Here is a 16,122-nt window from a genome sequence, read left to right as displayed (position 1 = left end):
TCGTACTTGTGATAGTCCTCGGAATTCCATGTATCATTCTACTGGCTGTGTATGGTCCTCGGAAGTCGTACCATGCAGGGCTCCCAGACACGACACGATACAAGCACAGCAGAAGCCGCAGCATTCGTCGTGCCAGGGCAATACCTGGACACGCCCACGGACGCGTCTCCGACCGCTCCCGTGCGCATGGACAGTGGCAAAGGACGTCTCCCCTTCCCGGCATCGCTACATGCGACATGGTGTAGTCCGACGAGAAAGGCAAGCACGTGAGCGAAGCGCAATACAAAAGCACGCCTGTCCGGTCGCAGCGTCCCCTGCGCCGTCCCGTCCCGTCCAGACATCCAATCGACCGTTTCAAGCAACCCTTTCGCAACACATCATCGTCCCGTCAGACCAGCTGCCGTACCCACCCCAGCGTCCGACATGCCCGGAAACAAGAAAAAGACCCCCATGACCCAGGACCGCGCGTCCGCCATCAACTCTGCCAATGTTCCTGGCAAGGTCATCCTGCGAGGGTGCCAGCTCGCTGACCACGAATGCGCAGGCGAAGAGCGGGCAGGACACGGGCAAGGGCTCGTTCCCCGCGCGAGCGAATGCGGGCGCCGCCAAAAACGCCAACCAGGCGGGTGCGGGCGCGGCATCGGGCAACCAGGGGGTGAAGAAGTGAGGGTGGCGCGGTGGATGGAGGGGGATGGTGTGGGTAGGGAAAGTTTGTGCTGCAATCTGGTCGACAATGTCGCTCGTTTGAACTCTGTCGAGATGCACGAGGGTCCGCTGCTTGAAGGGCCGCTGCATCCTTGGCCTTTTCGTATCGTACAAGCCATCAGACCCAGTATTTCGCTCATCCTCCGCTTCTGGTGCATTACTCTCAGAAGCTATCTGGGCCTCGCGCAATCGAGCTTCCGTTGTGTTGCCTGCCCCTGCCAGATACCACGTTCAGCTCCCACTAGTTGTTTCTCGATCTCAGGACCGCCTTCGCGCCAAGCACATTACCGTTTCTCTGACGCCCTAGACTCTTGACAGTAAGTCTTGTTTCTGCTCCATGTGTTTCCCCGGATGTCTGCCATTGGACCATTGTCTTGTCTTAGTCGCTCGACAGGTCCGGGTGGACGTTTCGCTCGGCTTGGAGTGCTTCAAGGGGTGCTCTGTTTTCCGGAGTCAATGCCCGCGGTAGGATCTGTACCTCTCGGCGACGGAGGTGGTCCCACGGGCCTTCATGAGTCTGCTCGTTGGGAAAAGGGCGCTCGGGCTGCTCGATGTGGCGCGTGAGGGCTGTGATCCAGCCTTGGAAATCTACAGGCCATCAGTGTCACCGTATGACAGAGAGACCACGTCTACACCTCGGGACTTACGCTCGCGCCTGAACAGAAACCCGTCCGATCTCCCCACCAATGCTCAGGCTCCGCGCAGGAGGCCTTCCTGATGATGCGCTTCGATTCGCGCCCACGCCTGAATCGCGACGGACTTGTTCTCGTTCATGCAGAATGTTATCGACGGTTCAATCCACAGCGGTCAGCTCGGTCCGGTCCGTGAGCTCGCCGGTTCTCAAATTCAGCACGAATGTTTGGGCCTTTTCAGCATCTGTTAATGTGCTTCTAGTGACTGTTGTATGATGTGCCCATCACCGTGATTTGGATGCCGCTTAAGACCAAGAAGGCTTTCGCGCACCGAGAGTATCGCAACTCCAGAAGCCTCAGCTGTACAGTTGAATGGCCGGCTTCAACATTGGATTCCCCGAGCCGAAATCAACGACGTCGAAGGCCAACGAGAAGCCACTCATGGCAGTTCCGGTGTCGGGCGTCGTCAGCTCAACAAGTAACCGTCGCCTTGTCTTCAATTATTCCGATGAGATTATCTGCTTATCAGTATCTAGGCATCTAGGGTAGGAGACAGGCTCACAACAAAGCTCGTAATCAGCAAGACTAGCCTACGGCACCTGCATGTATCTCTGTATGCTGCATCTGCCTTGTAAGGCACGTCATTTATCGTACTGTTGATTTCGCCAGCTCGAAGGCGTTCATCATAGACCCTCCAGTAATGAGGCTTTGCGAGCTCCATCTAAGTGGTGATACATGGGCGAGGCTGTGATAATGTGGCTGCACATGCACCTCTGCTTCGTCGAGATAGATATACGCGCACAAGGCAACGCCCACACACACGTAGCCATAGATGAAATAAATCACCAGCTCCACATTGGTCAGAGTACAACTCTACGCTCGCGAACTCGCTGAACGGGCATATACATCGTGCAGCCACGTGGGCTTGGGGTCGAAGGCTGTGTAAGATCATAAGGCAGCTCGAAATAGGATATTGGCTCGCCTTGACGTCCGTTCCTAGCCCATCTCCTGCTCGGTAGAGAAGTGGCGAGTGGTTGTTCATTTAGTCAAGGCGGCGTCTTGTGCTGGAAGTTTTTCCTCGTGGGCAAGGCTGATACGGAAACCTTCGTGCCTACACTGAGTTTGTCGCACTGCCATCGAACAAATGCCCGAGATAAGTGCCGGCCTTCGGGTGGCCACACAGAGCCTGATATCACAGAGCACAAGCGTACCTATATTAGCAAACGCACCCGAATTTGTCGTTTACCTCCATGACCGGGAATGCACGATACAGACCATCGGGAGCCAGAGAGCGAAGAGGACCGCGGAAGACCAGACACACGTCCGAAATACTCGTACACCTCTTCCTAGCCTCCGCGGCCGCCGATAGGACGTTTTCGCTCACGGTCGAGAGGACGACTTCGCTCTCACTCTCGCTCTCGCCCAGGGCTCCACGGCTGCGATACTGTCGAGATCTTGCTCCCCGCCGCAAAACATGCTGCTCCTAGAGTATCCACCCTCGAATGTTGAACGCGGCCAAGCAGATCCCTCCAGCACCGTAGCTTGACTGCGTAACCCACAGCAGGCTCACTCCCTCGTCTCATATGCCCCCACCTGCTGCACGACAAGTCAGAAGGTACTCTTCGAGACCCATATCCTACACCGCGTAGACAAAGACAACAGCGACGACAACATGCGACAGGGCGGTATTGTGGGAGCAAGAGCAGCGTCGCAAGGAGATGTGCGGAGAAGAGCCTGTTTGGATGGCGAGCAGGTGGTACATCAAGCGCAAGATACGGGGAATGATCAAGTGCATGCGATTCATTGATGAGGGGCATATGCCCCTAGTTTGAGAGCGAGAACACGTCGGGACCACGGAACAGATTCGCGATACCGAGATGTGCATGTGGCGGGGTTGTCTATGGACCTGGTAATGGTGAAGTTTGATACGGTGGTGAGTTCGATGAGTATGAATGTATAATATGACTCTGATGCAGCCAATGATGAGCAGTCAGAACAGAAAGTACGTTAGTACTACTTAGTCTTACTTTCCGTGCGCTTTCAACATGGACTATACTTCTGGGGCTCTCCGTGCGCACGGGATTTTTCCCCGCTGGCAACAAACAACATGAGACTCAAACCACGACTGTGACGACAGGAATCCAGACCGATCCGTCGATTAGTCTCCGTCAGTCTTCCTCCCAGAAAGCACCCAACAAAGAACGGCAGAAAAGCCCATCCACACAGTTCGTACAGCTCGCGAATCCGCGCCCACTTGCAGCCTTCCCACCCTCCCTCCTCCACCCCAGGCCCTCCCCACCCGCACCGCATTGCGTATTCCACACCGGATCCGGCCTCCGCTGCGGCCCACCAGGAACACGCACACGACCCGCTAGCCTAAACACTCGCCAACCGAATCGTTCCGCACACACCTCGCTCACGCTCGGCGTTCTCCCACACGGCCTCTCCTACCCCGCCCCACCGCCCAACCACCCGCCTTGTCGCCCAGCCACGTCGATTTTTCCGTCCACTCGGAGCAGAGGCGCGCGCGTTGGGCCACTCAGACCCACGGCCTGCACTCTCGCCATCCAGAACGTCGTCCCGCGCGACAACGCTCGGGAGCGCGGGACGAGCAGCAATCGATAGTTTGTGCATTGCGTCGTGGCTGCAGCATGCATAGCTTGCTTGAACGTCTGGCCGTGCTGGAGGCCTTAGTTGCCTTGTTCTGCGATGGCGAGGCTGCGGAAGGACGCAACGTTATCGCCGTGGGCTTTTGTTCGCAGATGGGAGCTAGTTGAGTGGTGCGGAGCTGGCACCGTGCCGAGGTGAAGGGTGTGTGGTGGGTCGAGTGTAGTGGGGGCCAGGCCGGCGGCTAGCTCTGCAGGGCAGGGCAGGTACCATGTGTATGCCTCCAGTGCTCGCGCGAACAGCGTCTATGAGGTGCGCTACGGGCGATCATAGCAGCACGCGATATGCGCGATCAAACCTATGCATGGGAACAGGATGCGTACGCACATGCTGCGATGTCGAAGCGCTGATGCGATGCGATGCGACGCGAGGAATGAACTGTTAGTTAGCAGACGTAGAACATTCACGGCACGATCGATTGCAGTCAGCGTTGAACGAACAAAGCGATGAGATCACTCTCCAACTCTCTCGGAATATCATTAAGCCCACCATCAGAAGCGTAGCATACATTGCCGTCGATTCCATTTCCTTTTCATTAAAGCATCAAACATTAAAATTATCCGAATCCCACACCCTCCTCATCATATCAGTCCCAACCCGACACCCGCGGCACCGAGCAACCCGGCTGCCACGCTACCCAACCCATTGGAAATCTTGGCTGCGGCGCCAGGGAAGTACGCCGGCTGGCTTGCGCTGGACTGCGGCGCGGTGCCGTAGCTGGTGGTGTTTGCGGCGGTTGTTGTCTTGGAGAAGCTCGTTGTATACTGCGGAGGCGTGTACGCCGGAGGAGAAGAAATCTCTTCTGTGCTCGAGGGAATGACCTCCGAGGTGCTTGGCGCCTGCGTGGAGGATTCGGGAGTCTCTGAAGGGGATTCGGAGGGGGCCTCCGAAAACGATGACACTACAGGCGTGGAGTCAGCAGCGCTACTTGAGGGAATTACACTGGAGGAGGGCGAACCAGAAAGAGCAGTTGTTTCGCTACTCGTGGGTTCAGGAGAAGAGCTGGGAGGGTTACCGGAGCTGCTGGGGACCGGTGCGGTGACCGTTGTAGGCTCCGCGGTGGAGGTCACGACCGTGGGTGTGACGGTGACAGTTGGCTGTTCCACTGATACGACTGTCGATTGAGGCGGTGCTGGCGCAGTCGAGATAATAGTCGTGGGAGGAGCTTGGGATGCGGTTGAGGTGACAATTTGTGAGAAGGCCGGTACAGTATTGACCTCAGTCTCCAAAGAGTCTCGGGATGCGTAGGTGGTAATAGTACCAGTAACGGTGGGTGTCGGAGTCGCAGGGCCTCCAACAATAGGATCACAAGCCCCAGTGTCGATAGTCTGACCAATTTGTGAAGCGACAGCAGTGTTGGAATTCAGATAATCCACGACAATCGGCGGAACAGAGGAAGAGTCGGTGATCTGTGCAATGGGCACAAGCAAAGTGGGGTTAGCAGTAGTTTCTATGCCAGACAAGATCGAGGTTTGAGTAAAGCAGGTCGAGGCAATGGCAGTGACCTCCAGATGCGAGAACGTCTCGTAGGCAGCGTACGTAGTCGGATAAGTAAGGGTGTTCCCCTTGTGCGTCCATGTCAATTCCGAGGTCGGCCCAAGCTGGCCTATAGTCGTAGATGAGCCTACTAGCGAGCCACCTTCATCTGTGTAGTAGTTCACAGTGGTGAGGGTGACGAGCGACGTCTGAGTGGTGACAGCGAATGGGTAGGCCACCAAACTAGCTGTGACATCGATGAGACATTGCCTGGAGCACAAGACAGATCCTGGGGAGGACGATGACGGTGTGATGGTACGGTCAATCGTAGTCGGAACTGTTGTGATAATTGTTGTCGGGCTCGTAGTGACAAACGTTGTCGGGACGAGGACAGTTGTTGGCTGCAGGGAGGTGAACGTGACAGTCGAGAAGATGGTCGACACAGTGGTGACAGCTGGCCTATAAGGCTATTAGATATCGCTCTGTTTGCAATTTGGCGTTCGTGTACTCACAAGGTCGTAGTGACGGTCTCCGTGGTAGGGGGGAGCGTGATGGTCTCCGTGGTGCCGGGGAGAGTGATGGTTTCCGTGGTACCGGGGAGAGTGAAGGTCGTCGTCACTGTCTCGGGCGGGAGCGTGATCGTGCTCAGGATCGTGCTGATCGTCGTGCTAGTGACGGTTTCGGTAGATACATCAGTAACAATTGAAGTCACAACGTCTGTGATGATTGAAGTTTCGACGTCAGTGACGAAAGAAGTAGGCCCAGGAACGGTCTGTGTAGGTCCAACGACGGTCTCAGTAGGGCCAGGAACCGTCAGGGTAGGTCCGGGTACGGTAGTCTCGACAGTGTACTAAGGAGATGAGAAAGTGTACTGTGGGTTGCATAAGGCAAGCACTTACAGGCACCGAAGTGGTGTGCACGTCGGTTACAGTGTATGGGATACTGAGGGTCTCTACAATTGTCACTGGGACTGTGATGACAGTGGAGATCCACGAGGTGATGGTCTCAGAGAATGTCGTTGAGTACCACGAGGTGATATACGAGGTGGAGGTTGACGTAATGTAGCTAAAGCTAGTGAAGACGGACGTCGCGAGGTCCACCGTTGTGTGATCAACAGTCGTCGTTTCAGTCTCAGTGCATGTCTACCAAGTATTAGTCAATTGCTCAAGCATGGGAATGAGGAACCAATTGCTGGCCAGTTATGTTCAAGCCCCAAGGGCATTGCAATGACTTACAGTAGTTTCGGTCGAGGTCGTGGTGGAGTTTCTCCAGAAAGTGACGGTATCGAAGAAAGTCGTTGTGCTCCACTTGGTCTGGGTAAGAGTACTAAGGACCGGCTTCGTCTTTGTAGTCGTTATTGTGACCGGCTTCGGTGTTTGGGTGGTTGTGACGGTGTTGGTCACTGGCTTTGGAGTCCTCGTTGTCGTGGAAGTGATGGTGACAGGCTTGGGTGTCCTTGTGGTTGTAGTAATAATTGTCACCGGCGCGCACGTCTCGTACCCAGGGGGAGGAGAAGCGACATATCCAGGAGTCGTAGCCTCGGTCGCGTAGCCTCCCTCAGAGTAAGATACATTCGGGGGAGGTTGTGAGGTTGGCGACGGCGTCGCACTGGCACTGGGCGTTGAAGAAGGCACCACGTAGCCATCAGGCGAGGAAGCAATGGTAGATGATGAGCCTCCGTATTCACCTTGAGCAACGACCAAGCCGGCAACGGCCAGCAATGACCAAACGTTCCGCATAGTTAAAAGCGAAGGAACGCTACGCAGGTTGAACGAATGCTACGTAGCCTGGAGCTGAAGGTAATCAGCATAGCACGTGATGGAAGACATGGCGTAGAGGGAAGCTGGATCGGAGGGGAAATATAGCTGTTTTGGGGTCGGACAAAGGGTAGAGTGGGCGTAACGCGGTGGTACGAGATAAAGCGAAGAAAATTGGTGGCACAGTTGGTGCATTTGGCAGTTTTCCAAGCTCGTCTAGAGCTAAGCACGTCGTGAAAGGGAACTCACTTACCTCGAGCAAAGCAAAGGCTGGACTCAAACAAACGCAGGACGCAGCGCAGCGGCACGAGGCGTGACTATGTATGTACTAAGGTGGGCTTACGAATTGGGTAGTGAGTGTGAGCTGGCGGGGCTGGGCCTCTCGGTCAAGCTCTTCCAATATTCCTGTTAGCCAGGGCCAGGTAAACAACGATGGTGCATGGCCCGAGCGAAGACATGCAACTGAGAGGCAACGAGCCATCCGGTAACTACCCGGCGGTCGTTCCACGCGGCGGGGGCCGCCTCGAGCGGCCATGGCAGCGGCCAGTGGCCTCACTAGGCCGGATCGATGCATCTGCGAAGCCGGCAAAAGAAAATGGTAACAGCGCCACCAGATGATGAGAGCATGGCAAGGCAACGACGGCGGGGCCAAGCAGCACGGCATGGGTGCTGGATACGGCGTCGCATCGGTCCAGTGCTGGGCAGGCACGGGCGGAAGGTAGAGTCGTCGCATCGGCATGTGTGCGTTTGCACGGTTGGTCTAGAAAGCGCTTGGTGAATACCCATGTAGAAAACCCATGGCGATTGCTGACAAGGATCCATATGACGGCCGCTTCTGGCTAGAGATGCACTGAGCGGGGTTAGAGGCTGCAGCACCGCGCAGTCCTGGACACTCGAGCTACTTCTGATGGACGCGGCACAGCATACATCGTATTCTGGGGGCCAAGCGGTGGAGAGAGCAAGGCGCTTTCGCCATGGGCCGGGAAGGCTGGCCCACCGTCCGCCGGGCCTCCTTGGTCCACCGTGGTCCTCCATGGCGAGAAGAGCTGTTGTCGCAGTGCAGTCGCACAGAGCGCTGTTTGGGCGTGCAGAGGGTCCACACAGTGTCGATGGTAATGCTGGAGGTGAGGTGGTTGTCGTAGGAAAACTGCACGTGAGGCGCAAAAGCGGGGCAGAGGCGCGAGCTTATTGGCGCACGGGCCGCTGAGTCAGAACGTCCTTGCCGGATCCGTGCGTAACCGTAGCCAGCACTAACGCGGGAGAACTTCTCTAGCCTAGCTCCACGGCGGCCGCGCCAATCCATTCACCCTCGCATGCAACCTCGCTGCGCAGGCGTGATCGTGCAGAGCCCGCCCGCGTCCCAACTCTTCTGAACCCGTGTCTCTCAGTTCCCGCCCAGCCCCGACCGTGCGGCTGCACCGGCGAGGCACATAGCCTAGTAGAAAGTGCCGGCTGTGCTGCAGGTGATCTCACCCGTACGCTGATTGCTCCAATGGCCCGGCTGCCCTATCGATAGCAGGCCCCGCCGTGGCACGGCGCCCTGTCAAAAGAAAGCAGTCTGGCTGTGGTCGAAGCGCCGTGTTGCAGCTTGCCACGATGGCTTTCAACTCTTGCTGAGCACTGAGGGTTCGTGCATTACCGCGCTTCTGTACTTCTTTGTGCACATCAGCCGCCCTCTGCCGCCTGCAAGGCTGTCCCAGCCTTTGTCTTCGTCACTCCCTTCCCCGTCTGATCTTTCCTTGGCCTTTACCTGTCTTCCCGCCGCCGTTTGCATCGCACTATCGCTCTTGTCCTGCTCGTCATGCTCTTTATCCCAAAATGTTCGCCAGAAAACGCGCAGAGACTGTGAACAGCACAGCGGCAGAGCCATTCGCACCCTTGGTCGTCAGCACCACTGGAAAATGGAGAGGAAATGACGGATCATGGTCAACCTTCTACATCAACGTTGGAGACGGGGACAATAACGGTAGTGGCCAAAACTTTGAAATACTGCCTTCTACACACTTCGGTGTAACCGTTCTACCTTATCCATCTAGCTGGTGCTCTACTGATTGCGCTGAGAATCGCGGCATAGGCACTGTCAACGGAAATCAGACAAATGGCCTGGACACAGATGATACCACGACATGGAAGACGCGGGGCACCTACGATCTAGATCTGCCATACTGGTGGCAGGGTAACAACACGGCCGGAGCCGGACCAGCAGGCTATTATGGACTCGATTATGTAGGAATTGGTCCGGCTTCGAGTAAGAGTTATAAAGCGCCACAGATGTATGTTGCGGCTACCACGTCTAAGGACTTTTACATCGGACAATTCGGCCTGGGACCCGGCGCTTCCAATCTAGGGGGCGGTACTGGTACTCCTGTTGACTCGATAATTACATTCTTAAAGCAGCACAGGATCATTCCAAGTGTCTCTTACGGGTACACTGCGGGCGCCAAGTACAGTAAGTTTATATTCTATTCTGTCAATCTATCTACATCCTAGCAGCTCAATCGGTATACGCTCAGACGCGCATGCGACTTACAAAGGTGTTCGTAGCCTTGTAGAGGTATGGATGTGCATGTGTCGCCCTTCAAGCAGCTACCCTGTTTCGATAACCCAGACGTCATGAGCCTTTAGTTTTCCACAATAGCCCCAAAACTATTGAACGTGCTGACAATGTCACAGGGAAGAGCGTCGGCAATGGAATCCTTGGAAGCTTTGTCCTTGGTGGCTACGATGAGTCCCGAATCAACATGGACAATCGCGTCACTATCTCAATGCTCGGCGATAAGAATACTTCCTTGGTAGTCGCAGTGCAAAGCATATCCTATAAGCCAGACGTTCACGTCGAACAAAATGTCGAGGGCATCACCAGTACGAATGGCAAAGGTTTCCGTGCGACAATCGACTCGACATTTCCGTATCTGTGGCTTCCTCACGACATCTGCGATAAGTTCGCCGAAAAGTTCCATTTGAGGTACGATAACGCAACAAACTTCTATTATGTTGAGAACGCTTCCGGCGCGCAGAACAACGACCAGCAAAACGCCGAGGTGACTTTCAACATTGGCAGCGACCCGTCTGGCAGTGATGCCAATTTTGCATCCATCCGCCTACCCTACTCGGCCTTCGAGCTGGAACAATTCAACCCAGGAAATCGAGACAACACCATCAAATATTTTCCGATCAGAAATTCAACGAACGGAATGTTTGTCCTCGGTCGGACCTTTCTTCAAGAGGCTTACATCGTGACTGACTACGGACGCCGTAACTTCACTGTCGCGCAGGTCCCTGCTCTAGATTCATTGCCCGAAGCCAAGATAGTTCCTATATACGACCGAGATTACGTCCCACCTAGCCCAACTCCCATACCGACTGGAGGGGGTAGTAAGGGGCTCTCTGGTGGCGCCATTGCGGGTATTGTCATCGGCGTTCTGGCCGTGGCTCTCGGGGTCGCGTTTGGCATCTTCATCTGGTGGAAGAAACGCAGGGCGCGCAAGAATACACCACCAACGTACAAAGAAGCCACCGAAATCGACACCTCGGCCGCCGGCAACGAAGTGAAGCACCGCCGCATCTCGGAGCTCGACACACAGGTTCCAGGCGCGCCAAAGTCACCTCTCGGAGGCTTCTATGGCGAAGGCACCGAGCGCAAGGACCTCAGTCCCTTCCCGCCGATCAGCGAGATGGACAGTCCTCCCGCAGAACTTTACAGCCCGCCGGCAGTCGCAGCTACACCTCATAGCGAAGGTAGCGGCCCCGACTACTTCACGGCGGGCGCCAAGTTGGGTCGCCGCGGCGCAACACGCGAATCCTCGGCGGCGAACACACCCGGGACGCCACCGCCTTTCACCCCGATAGCAGAACTCCCCGCCGGCGATGTGTCTCCCATCCCCAGCGCGAAGGGGACCCCCAAGCTCGCGAGCGGCTCCCTTTCCAAGCGCGACCCCAGCGCGACGCGCTCGCAGAGCAACATTGATGAAGTCATGAAGCGCGAGCCTTCGCCTGTGCCACCGCCCGAGGACGTGCCCACCTCCGAAGGGGCAGACAAGAAGGAGGGAGACGCAGTGGCAGAAGGCGAGCGCCGCCCGTCGCACACGCGTGGGGCGAGCGATGCGACCGTGCAGAGCGACACTACCGTCGTGTCGCAGCCAACGCCCGAGGAGCTGGAGTCGTGGCGGCACGCGGATGACGAGCACCCTCGTCGGCCGCTGTCTGAGTAGGCCGAACGGAAAATCGATGATCAGAAAAAGGATAGATTGCGTCTCGGCGGGCTTTGCTTGTGCTTCCTTCTTGCGTGTCGTTTGCAGCGAAGGGATGGGGTATACACAACATATTGGAGTTTAAGGGGACTCTGACGATCTTGACGCCCCGCTACGCTCACTACTACGATAATGTAATTCTAGTCCATGCTTGCTGGCGCGACTTGCTCGAGTGCTATTCTCTCGCGCGCGTGTGCGCAGGTGCGCCCGCAAACGTCCCGGCGTCGCACATCCATTCTCGCTCGCTACACCCAGCGCAAGCAGAGGCCATCGTCCAGCGCCGAATGAACGCACGCCGAACACCTGCCCGCGCAGCTGAAAACACACGCACGCCCTCCTCCGCGCATCCCACCTCAACTCGTCGCACTGCGCTCCCAGCGCAAACCCCATACAGCAACGATGTACGCTGCACCGCACGCAGCACCGCACAGCACAGGCGGTGAATAGCCCGCCGCGGTGGGCGAGGTGTGGCACATACTATGCGGCGCGCGTACGCAGTCGCCGCCATGCCAGCCAGATAGATCATGGCCGCAGCCGCCCGGGCCAGCAGACGGTTAAGTACCTGGGCTGCACGTGTGCGGCGCGGTTGCGCAACGCAGCCGCACCCTGGTACATGTATTGCGCACACACAAGGTGCGTGACCGTGGCGAGGCTGACGCGGCGATGGCAGCGCTTTGGACTCGGATGGCGCGCCGTGCGGGTTCTGGATTGGGGAGCGTGTCCGAGAACGCTTTCTCGCATCGCAGCCGGCGATGCGAGCGCGGCAGTCCACGGCTCGACAGCACAGCGACAAGGCGCGAAGGATTCTCCCAGCAAACGCGTGATCAACGCCCCGAGCGCATCCTCTCAGCCCTAACACCGTAGTAAGCACAACCACCTTCCAACATCTGACGATGCTGCGAAGCCATCGGCGTAAGCAGCCTTTGCAGGGGCCAGGGCCTGTGCCTGTGGAGCCCGCCGGTGAGATGGATGTGCAAGTCAGCCAGTCGATGCTGCGAGGCCGTGGTCTAGATTCTGGTGAGCACTTTGAGCAGATCGGGAAGGAGAACCGCGTCGTGCCGGCGAGGCTGGGCGTTCAGGAAGAAATCAGGCAAACTGTTGCGCGAAGCGAGGAAGATGAAGTGGTGCGGGGAGGACGTTGCGAATGCGATGCATTACTGATCAGATGGGCCGTGCCTGTGTGCGTCTGGCACCGAATGTGACCAGATCTGGAAATTCATAGCTCGTCTTCTTCATATGCTCATATGTACCGTAAGCATCGTGCCGACAATATCGGCGACGCTTGCTCCCCAGCGGAGGCTCGCCTCCGAAGCCCATGTAAGCACGCGGGTGCTGTGCCTGCGCTGCGGCTCATCTATCCTCCTGAGCACGACTGGCCGTTGCCGTCGCTCCACCAACGCTCACGCCCGCGACCCGCGCCGCAATAACTTCCAACATCCATCCAGACACCCATGGGCGGGGCCTCGCGCCTCCGTTCCCGTCGCATGCTGCGATCGCGAGGCCCGGGCGCCTATGCATGTACCCGGCCGCGCGATGCATCTCGCGGGAACAAACAACCATCAAGGATAGACATAATCGATACATCGCATATTGCATGCCATCTCGCGGCTTAGATCTCCAGGTTCTCGACCTCGGGGATCGCAGGCGGCGGCACCACCCGCTGCGCGTCGATATGCATCAGCGGCCACTCAATCGCCTCGCGCCAGGGCTCTTCGGTCAATTCGTCTGTCACGGCTTTGACGATGCGGTCCGCCCAACCCCGCAGGAACCAGTATGTGCGAGCCGCGAAGGCCACGATGATGGTCCAGTGCATGATGATGACGAGGGCGCCGGGGGAGCGCTGGCGTAGCCCGAACATGAAGTTCGGACTGAGGTGGAACGGCCAGTAGAAGAGGAAGCGCATGTCGCGATTCTCCATGCAGGGCTTGCTGCAGCGCAGCAGGTTTTCGCGCATGCCCGTGACGAACCCGAGGAGGTCGCGACTCGAGTCTTCGTCGAGGGACTCGTCCTCGTCGAAGAGAGCGGTGAGGATGGGGATGCGCTCGAGGATCTTTTGGAAGAGGGGCTGCGGGGCGGTCTCGTGGACAGGGTCTCTGAAGAGGTGCTGGAAGGGCCCGCTCATCATGATGCCCATCTGTGCGGCGGCCATCACCCGACCGATGCCCTGAATCAAGTTGAAGATATCGGCGAGATCGTCAAGTGCGTTGTGAGGCTGGGCATCTGGATCTACTGCGTCTAATCCTCTCGATGCAAAGACCGATATTGGGATCAGTGTAGAAGCAGCGAATGCCGACGGTGCGTTCTCCTCTGTGATGTTCTGAAGCAGCTTTCGCATGCCACGAAGGGCGTGGTCTTGATGATGTGTACCGGCCGCATAGTAGTCCGCTCGTCGTTCTGGCTTGTTGTGAGCCAACTGGAACGACGACAATGCGAGGATCTCGTGTAGCAGAAATGTCTGCTTGAGGCCTTCTTTCGAGACTACAGTCCTCCAGATGTGTGTGCTGTGTGGTGATAGCGACAACGTTTCGACGCCATCGGTCATCCAGTGATGCCTATCGTCGAATGAGCAGCGTTCTTTAAAGATCCGATCCGCGTCTACACCTACATTGCTTCCAAATCGTAAAGCCATAGATCTGCCTCGCTAATCTCACGTCGTTTCACAAAGTTTGTGATGAAAGGGAAATGATCCGACCCTGATCTAGGCGAGTCCCCATCTGATGGTTCCGTAACTGTTGATTGGTCGACATTCTTCGAAGGTATCGCTGACAGTACACTGCCGTCTTCAAGTTCCTGTATATATACTTAAATTCACCATTTTCGGCCACAGTAGTACAAGCCTTACGGTCTTGGGCTTCGCAGTCTTTTTCAGCGCGCTGCTGCTGCTGCTACTGCTGCTTGCTAAAGTTGGGACAGGCGGGGGCGCGTTCGGATCTATCAGGCTACACAGAACACCGTGTCTTGCGCAGTTGGAGCACGGTTTGAGTTCATCGCACTGTGCCAAGTTGTCAGCGAACGAGCCATCCAAGAATCCGGTAGCGAGATCTCGAGTATCGTCGGAGATTACGGTGTTGATCGCGCAACGCTTCCTTTATGCGTACCTTGACATGCCTCGCTTTGCATTGGCGACACCCCGTTCTTGACTTCTTGTGGCCCAACCGCGGCATCGGGCCTAGATCTCGGGAGCTGCAACGAATAGAAGGGCACCTGAGGCGTTTGGTAGCCACCGGCTTGACCGTTAGACTTGCGCTTGTGCCGTGGCCGCCGGTTGGGGGAAGAGGTGAGAATGCGAATCCGAGCTGGAGTACGGGCCGGAGGGGGTGCAGAGCCAGAGCAGCAGTCTTTCAGAGGAATCCCCCTCAAATTATTGGCTGGTAGATCTCTCACAGGCGCTAAGCTGTCTTTGCTGCCACTGGCAGACGTTATGAGATCGTCGACAAGGAAGAGTGCGAGGTCGGGCGCGGTTCGAAGCACCAGAGTGGGCCCACGCCGCGCCTGCCACCTGTCACTGTGAACAAATCCCGGCCTCGAGTCATTGAAATGTTCCTGTGTGGCCTCACGTCGAGCGTGATGCAGGCGTGAGGCGCGTATGCAAAGAATAGCACCTGTGAGTGCTGCCCGAGAAACGCAATACGCCGTGAACATCCGAGCTCCAGCGGCCCTGAATCACACTGTATTGGATAGCACGGGGAAGGTCAAAGGCTTTCCTTGCAGTAGCGTGAGGAGGTAGAATGAACAGCCAATCCACTGCTCCTGTAGACGAAAGGCTTGGGGGCTATCTCAACGCGTGTCGTGCCCTCGGCAAAAATTGCCTGCGTGCGTCACGTGAATTTGGCCTATCACTTCGCTTAGAATTTCATCGGTCCGTTCCGCGGGAAGATACCAACTGCCATTGCGCAACGTTTATGTGGCGCCGACAGAAGTGCCGACGGCACTTGAATGCCTCTAGGGCTGCAGCTGTCGTCTTTCCTTAGCGGTTGACGGGTACAGAGTGACACTATGTGGCATAAGCTCCTCGACCGCGGAACGAAACATCTGGGAAAACTACATGTGCGGAAATAAGCCCGCTTTTCCACGTTGTCGAATAGATAGCTAAGTTCAATACGCGATAACTTACGTCATGCCACAGTCGCGGTTGTTCAGCTTGCCCTCTAGCACCTTTATTATTTAGGGCTGTGGCATCATCACGTGTGCAGAGCGCGGACCTACTTTTTCACAACGTTTAAACCCGATTTCCTGGGACCGTGACGCAACCATATTTTGTCTGGAGCCTGAGCTTCGAACTGAATTGGGGATTTTGCGCATAGTACTTGTCAGGCAGCAAGATTGAGTAGGCCCAAACAATATTGAAAAATGTGTTTATTTGGCCCTGGCACATCATACATACGTGCAATTACCGGTACAGTAATGTCGCTAGGGTGAAGAACAAGGCTGAGGTTATGCTAGCATTCTGAGAAGAAGAGAATCTCGGACACTGAAAAACCCCAATGGGTGCCAGTTTATCTACCCCGCGATCCTTCTCTAAAGCCAAGATAAACTAAGTCTCTAGTGCTGAGAACTAGGACTGTGCTGTTCGGTATACTCTTGACATTACCGCAAGCAAGGATTGATCGATGCCTCATTAGGCTACTCAAGTAC

General features: G+C 56.4%; 3 protein-coding genes across 3 annotated transcripts; 1 reads left to right on the top strand and 2 right to left on the bottom strand.

The window, feature by feature from the left end:
- Positions 1–4,443: 4,443 nt before the first annotated feature.
- On the bottom strand, positions 4,444–7,614 carry CC84DRAFT_426741 (uncharacterized protein). Its single transcript, XM_018186189.1, has 6 exons — positions 7,491–7,614; positions 6,716–7,273; positions 6,380–6,622; positions 5,993–6,330; positions 5,020–5,939; positions 4,444–4,905 (listed from the first exon to the last, which is right to left on the bottom strand). The coding sequence occupies exons 2-6, from the start codon at positions 7,217–7,219 to the stop codon at positions 4,586–4,588; spliced, it is 2,325 nt and encodes a 774-aa protein (XP_018029206.1). The 5' UTR covers positions 7,220–7,273; positions 7,491–7,614; the 3' UTR covers positions 4,444–4,585.
- A 1,441-nt stretch (positions 7,615–9,055) lies between these two features.
- CC84DRAFT_1105737 (acid protease) lies at positions 9,056–11,448 on the top strand (the record flags this gene model as incomplete). Its single annotated transcript, XM_018175110.1, has 2 exons — positions 9,056–9,690; positions 9,918–11,448. 2 exons carry the CDS (start codon positions 9,056–9,058, stop codon positions 11,446–11,448), a joined length of 2,166 nt encoding a protein of 721 aa, XP_018029205.1.
- Positions 11,449–13,005: 1,557 nt separating this feature from the next.
- On the bottom strand, positions 13,006–14,933 carry CC84DRAFT_426654 (uncharacterized protein). The gene is made up of 4 exons (XM_018186188.1): positions 14,586–14,933; positions 14,330–14,479; positions 14,093–14,277; positions 13,006–14,039 (listed from the first exon to the last, which is right to left on the bottom strand). The coding sequence occupies exons 1-4, from the start codon at positions 14,649–14,651 to the stop codon at positions 13,097–13,099; spliced, it is 1,344 nt and encodes a 447-aa protein (XP_018029204.1). The 5' UTR covers positions 14,652–14,933; the 3' UTR covers positions 13,006–13,096.
- Positions 14,934–16,122: the final 1,189 nt, after the last annotated feature.

This window comes from Paraphaeosphaeria sporulosa, assembly GCF_001642045.1.
Source record: "Paraphaeosphaeria sporulosa strain AP3s5-JAC2a unplaced genomic scaffold CC84scaffold_17, whole genome shotgun sequence".
NCBI classification, from domain to species: Eukaryota; Fungi; Ascomycota; class Dothideomycetes; order Pleosporales; family Didymosphaeriaceae; genus Paraphaeosphaeria; species Paraphaeosphaeria sporulosa.
This window is presented reverse-complemented; position numbering and strand designations above follow the sequence as displayed.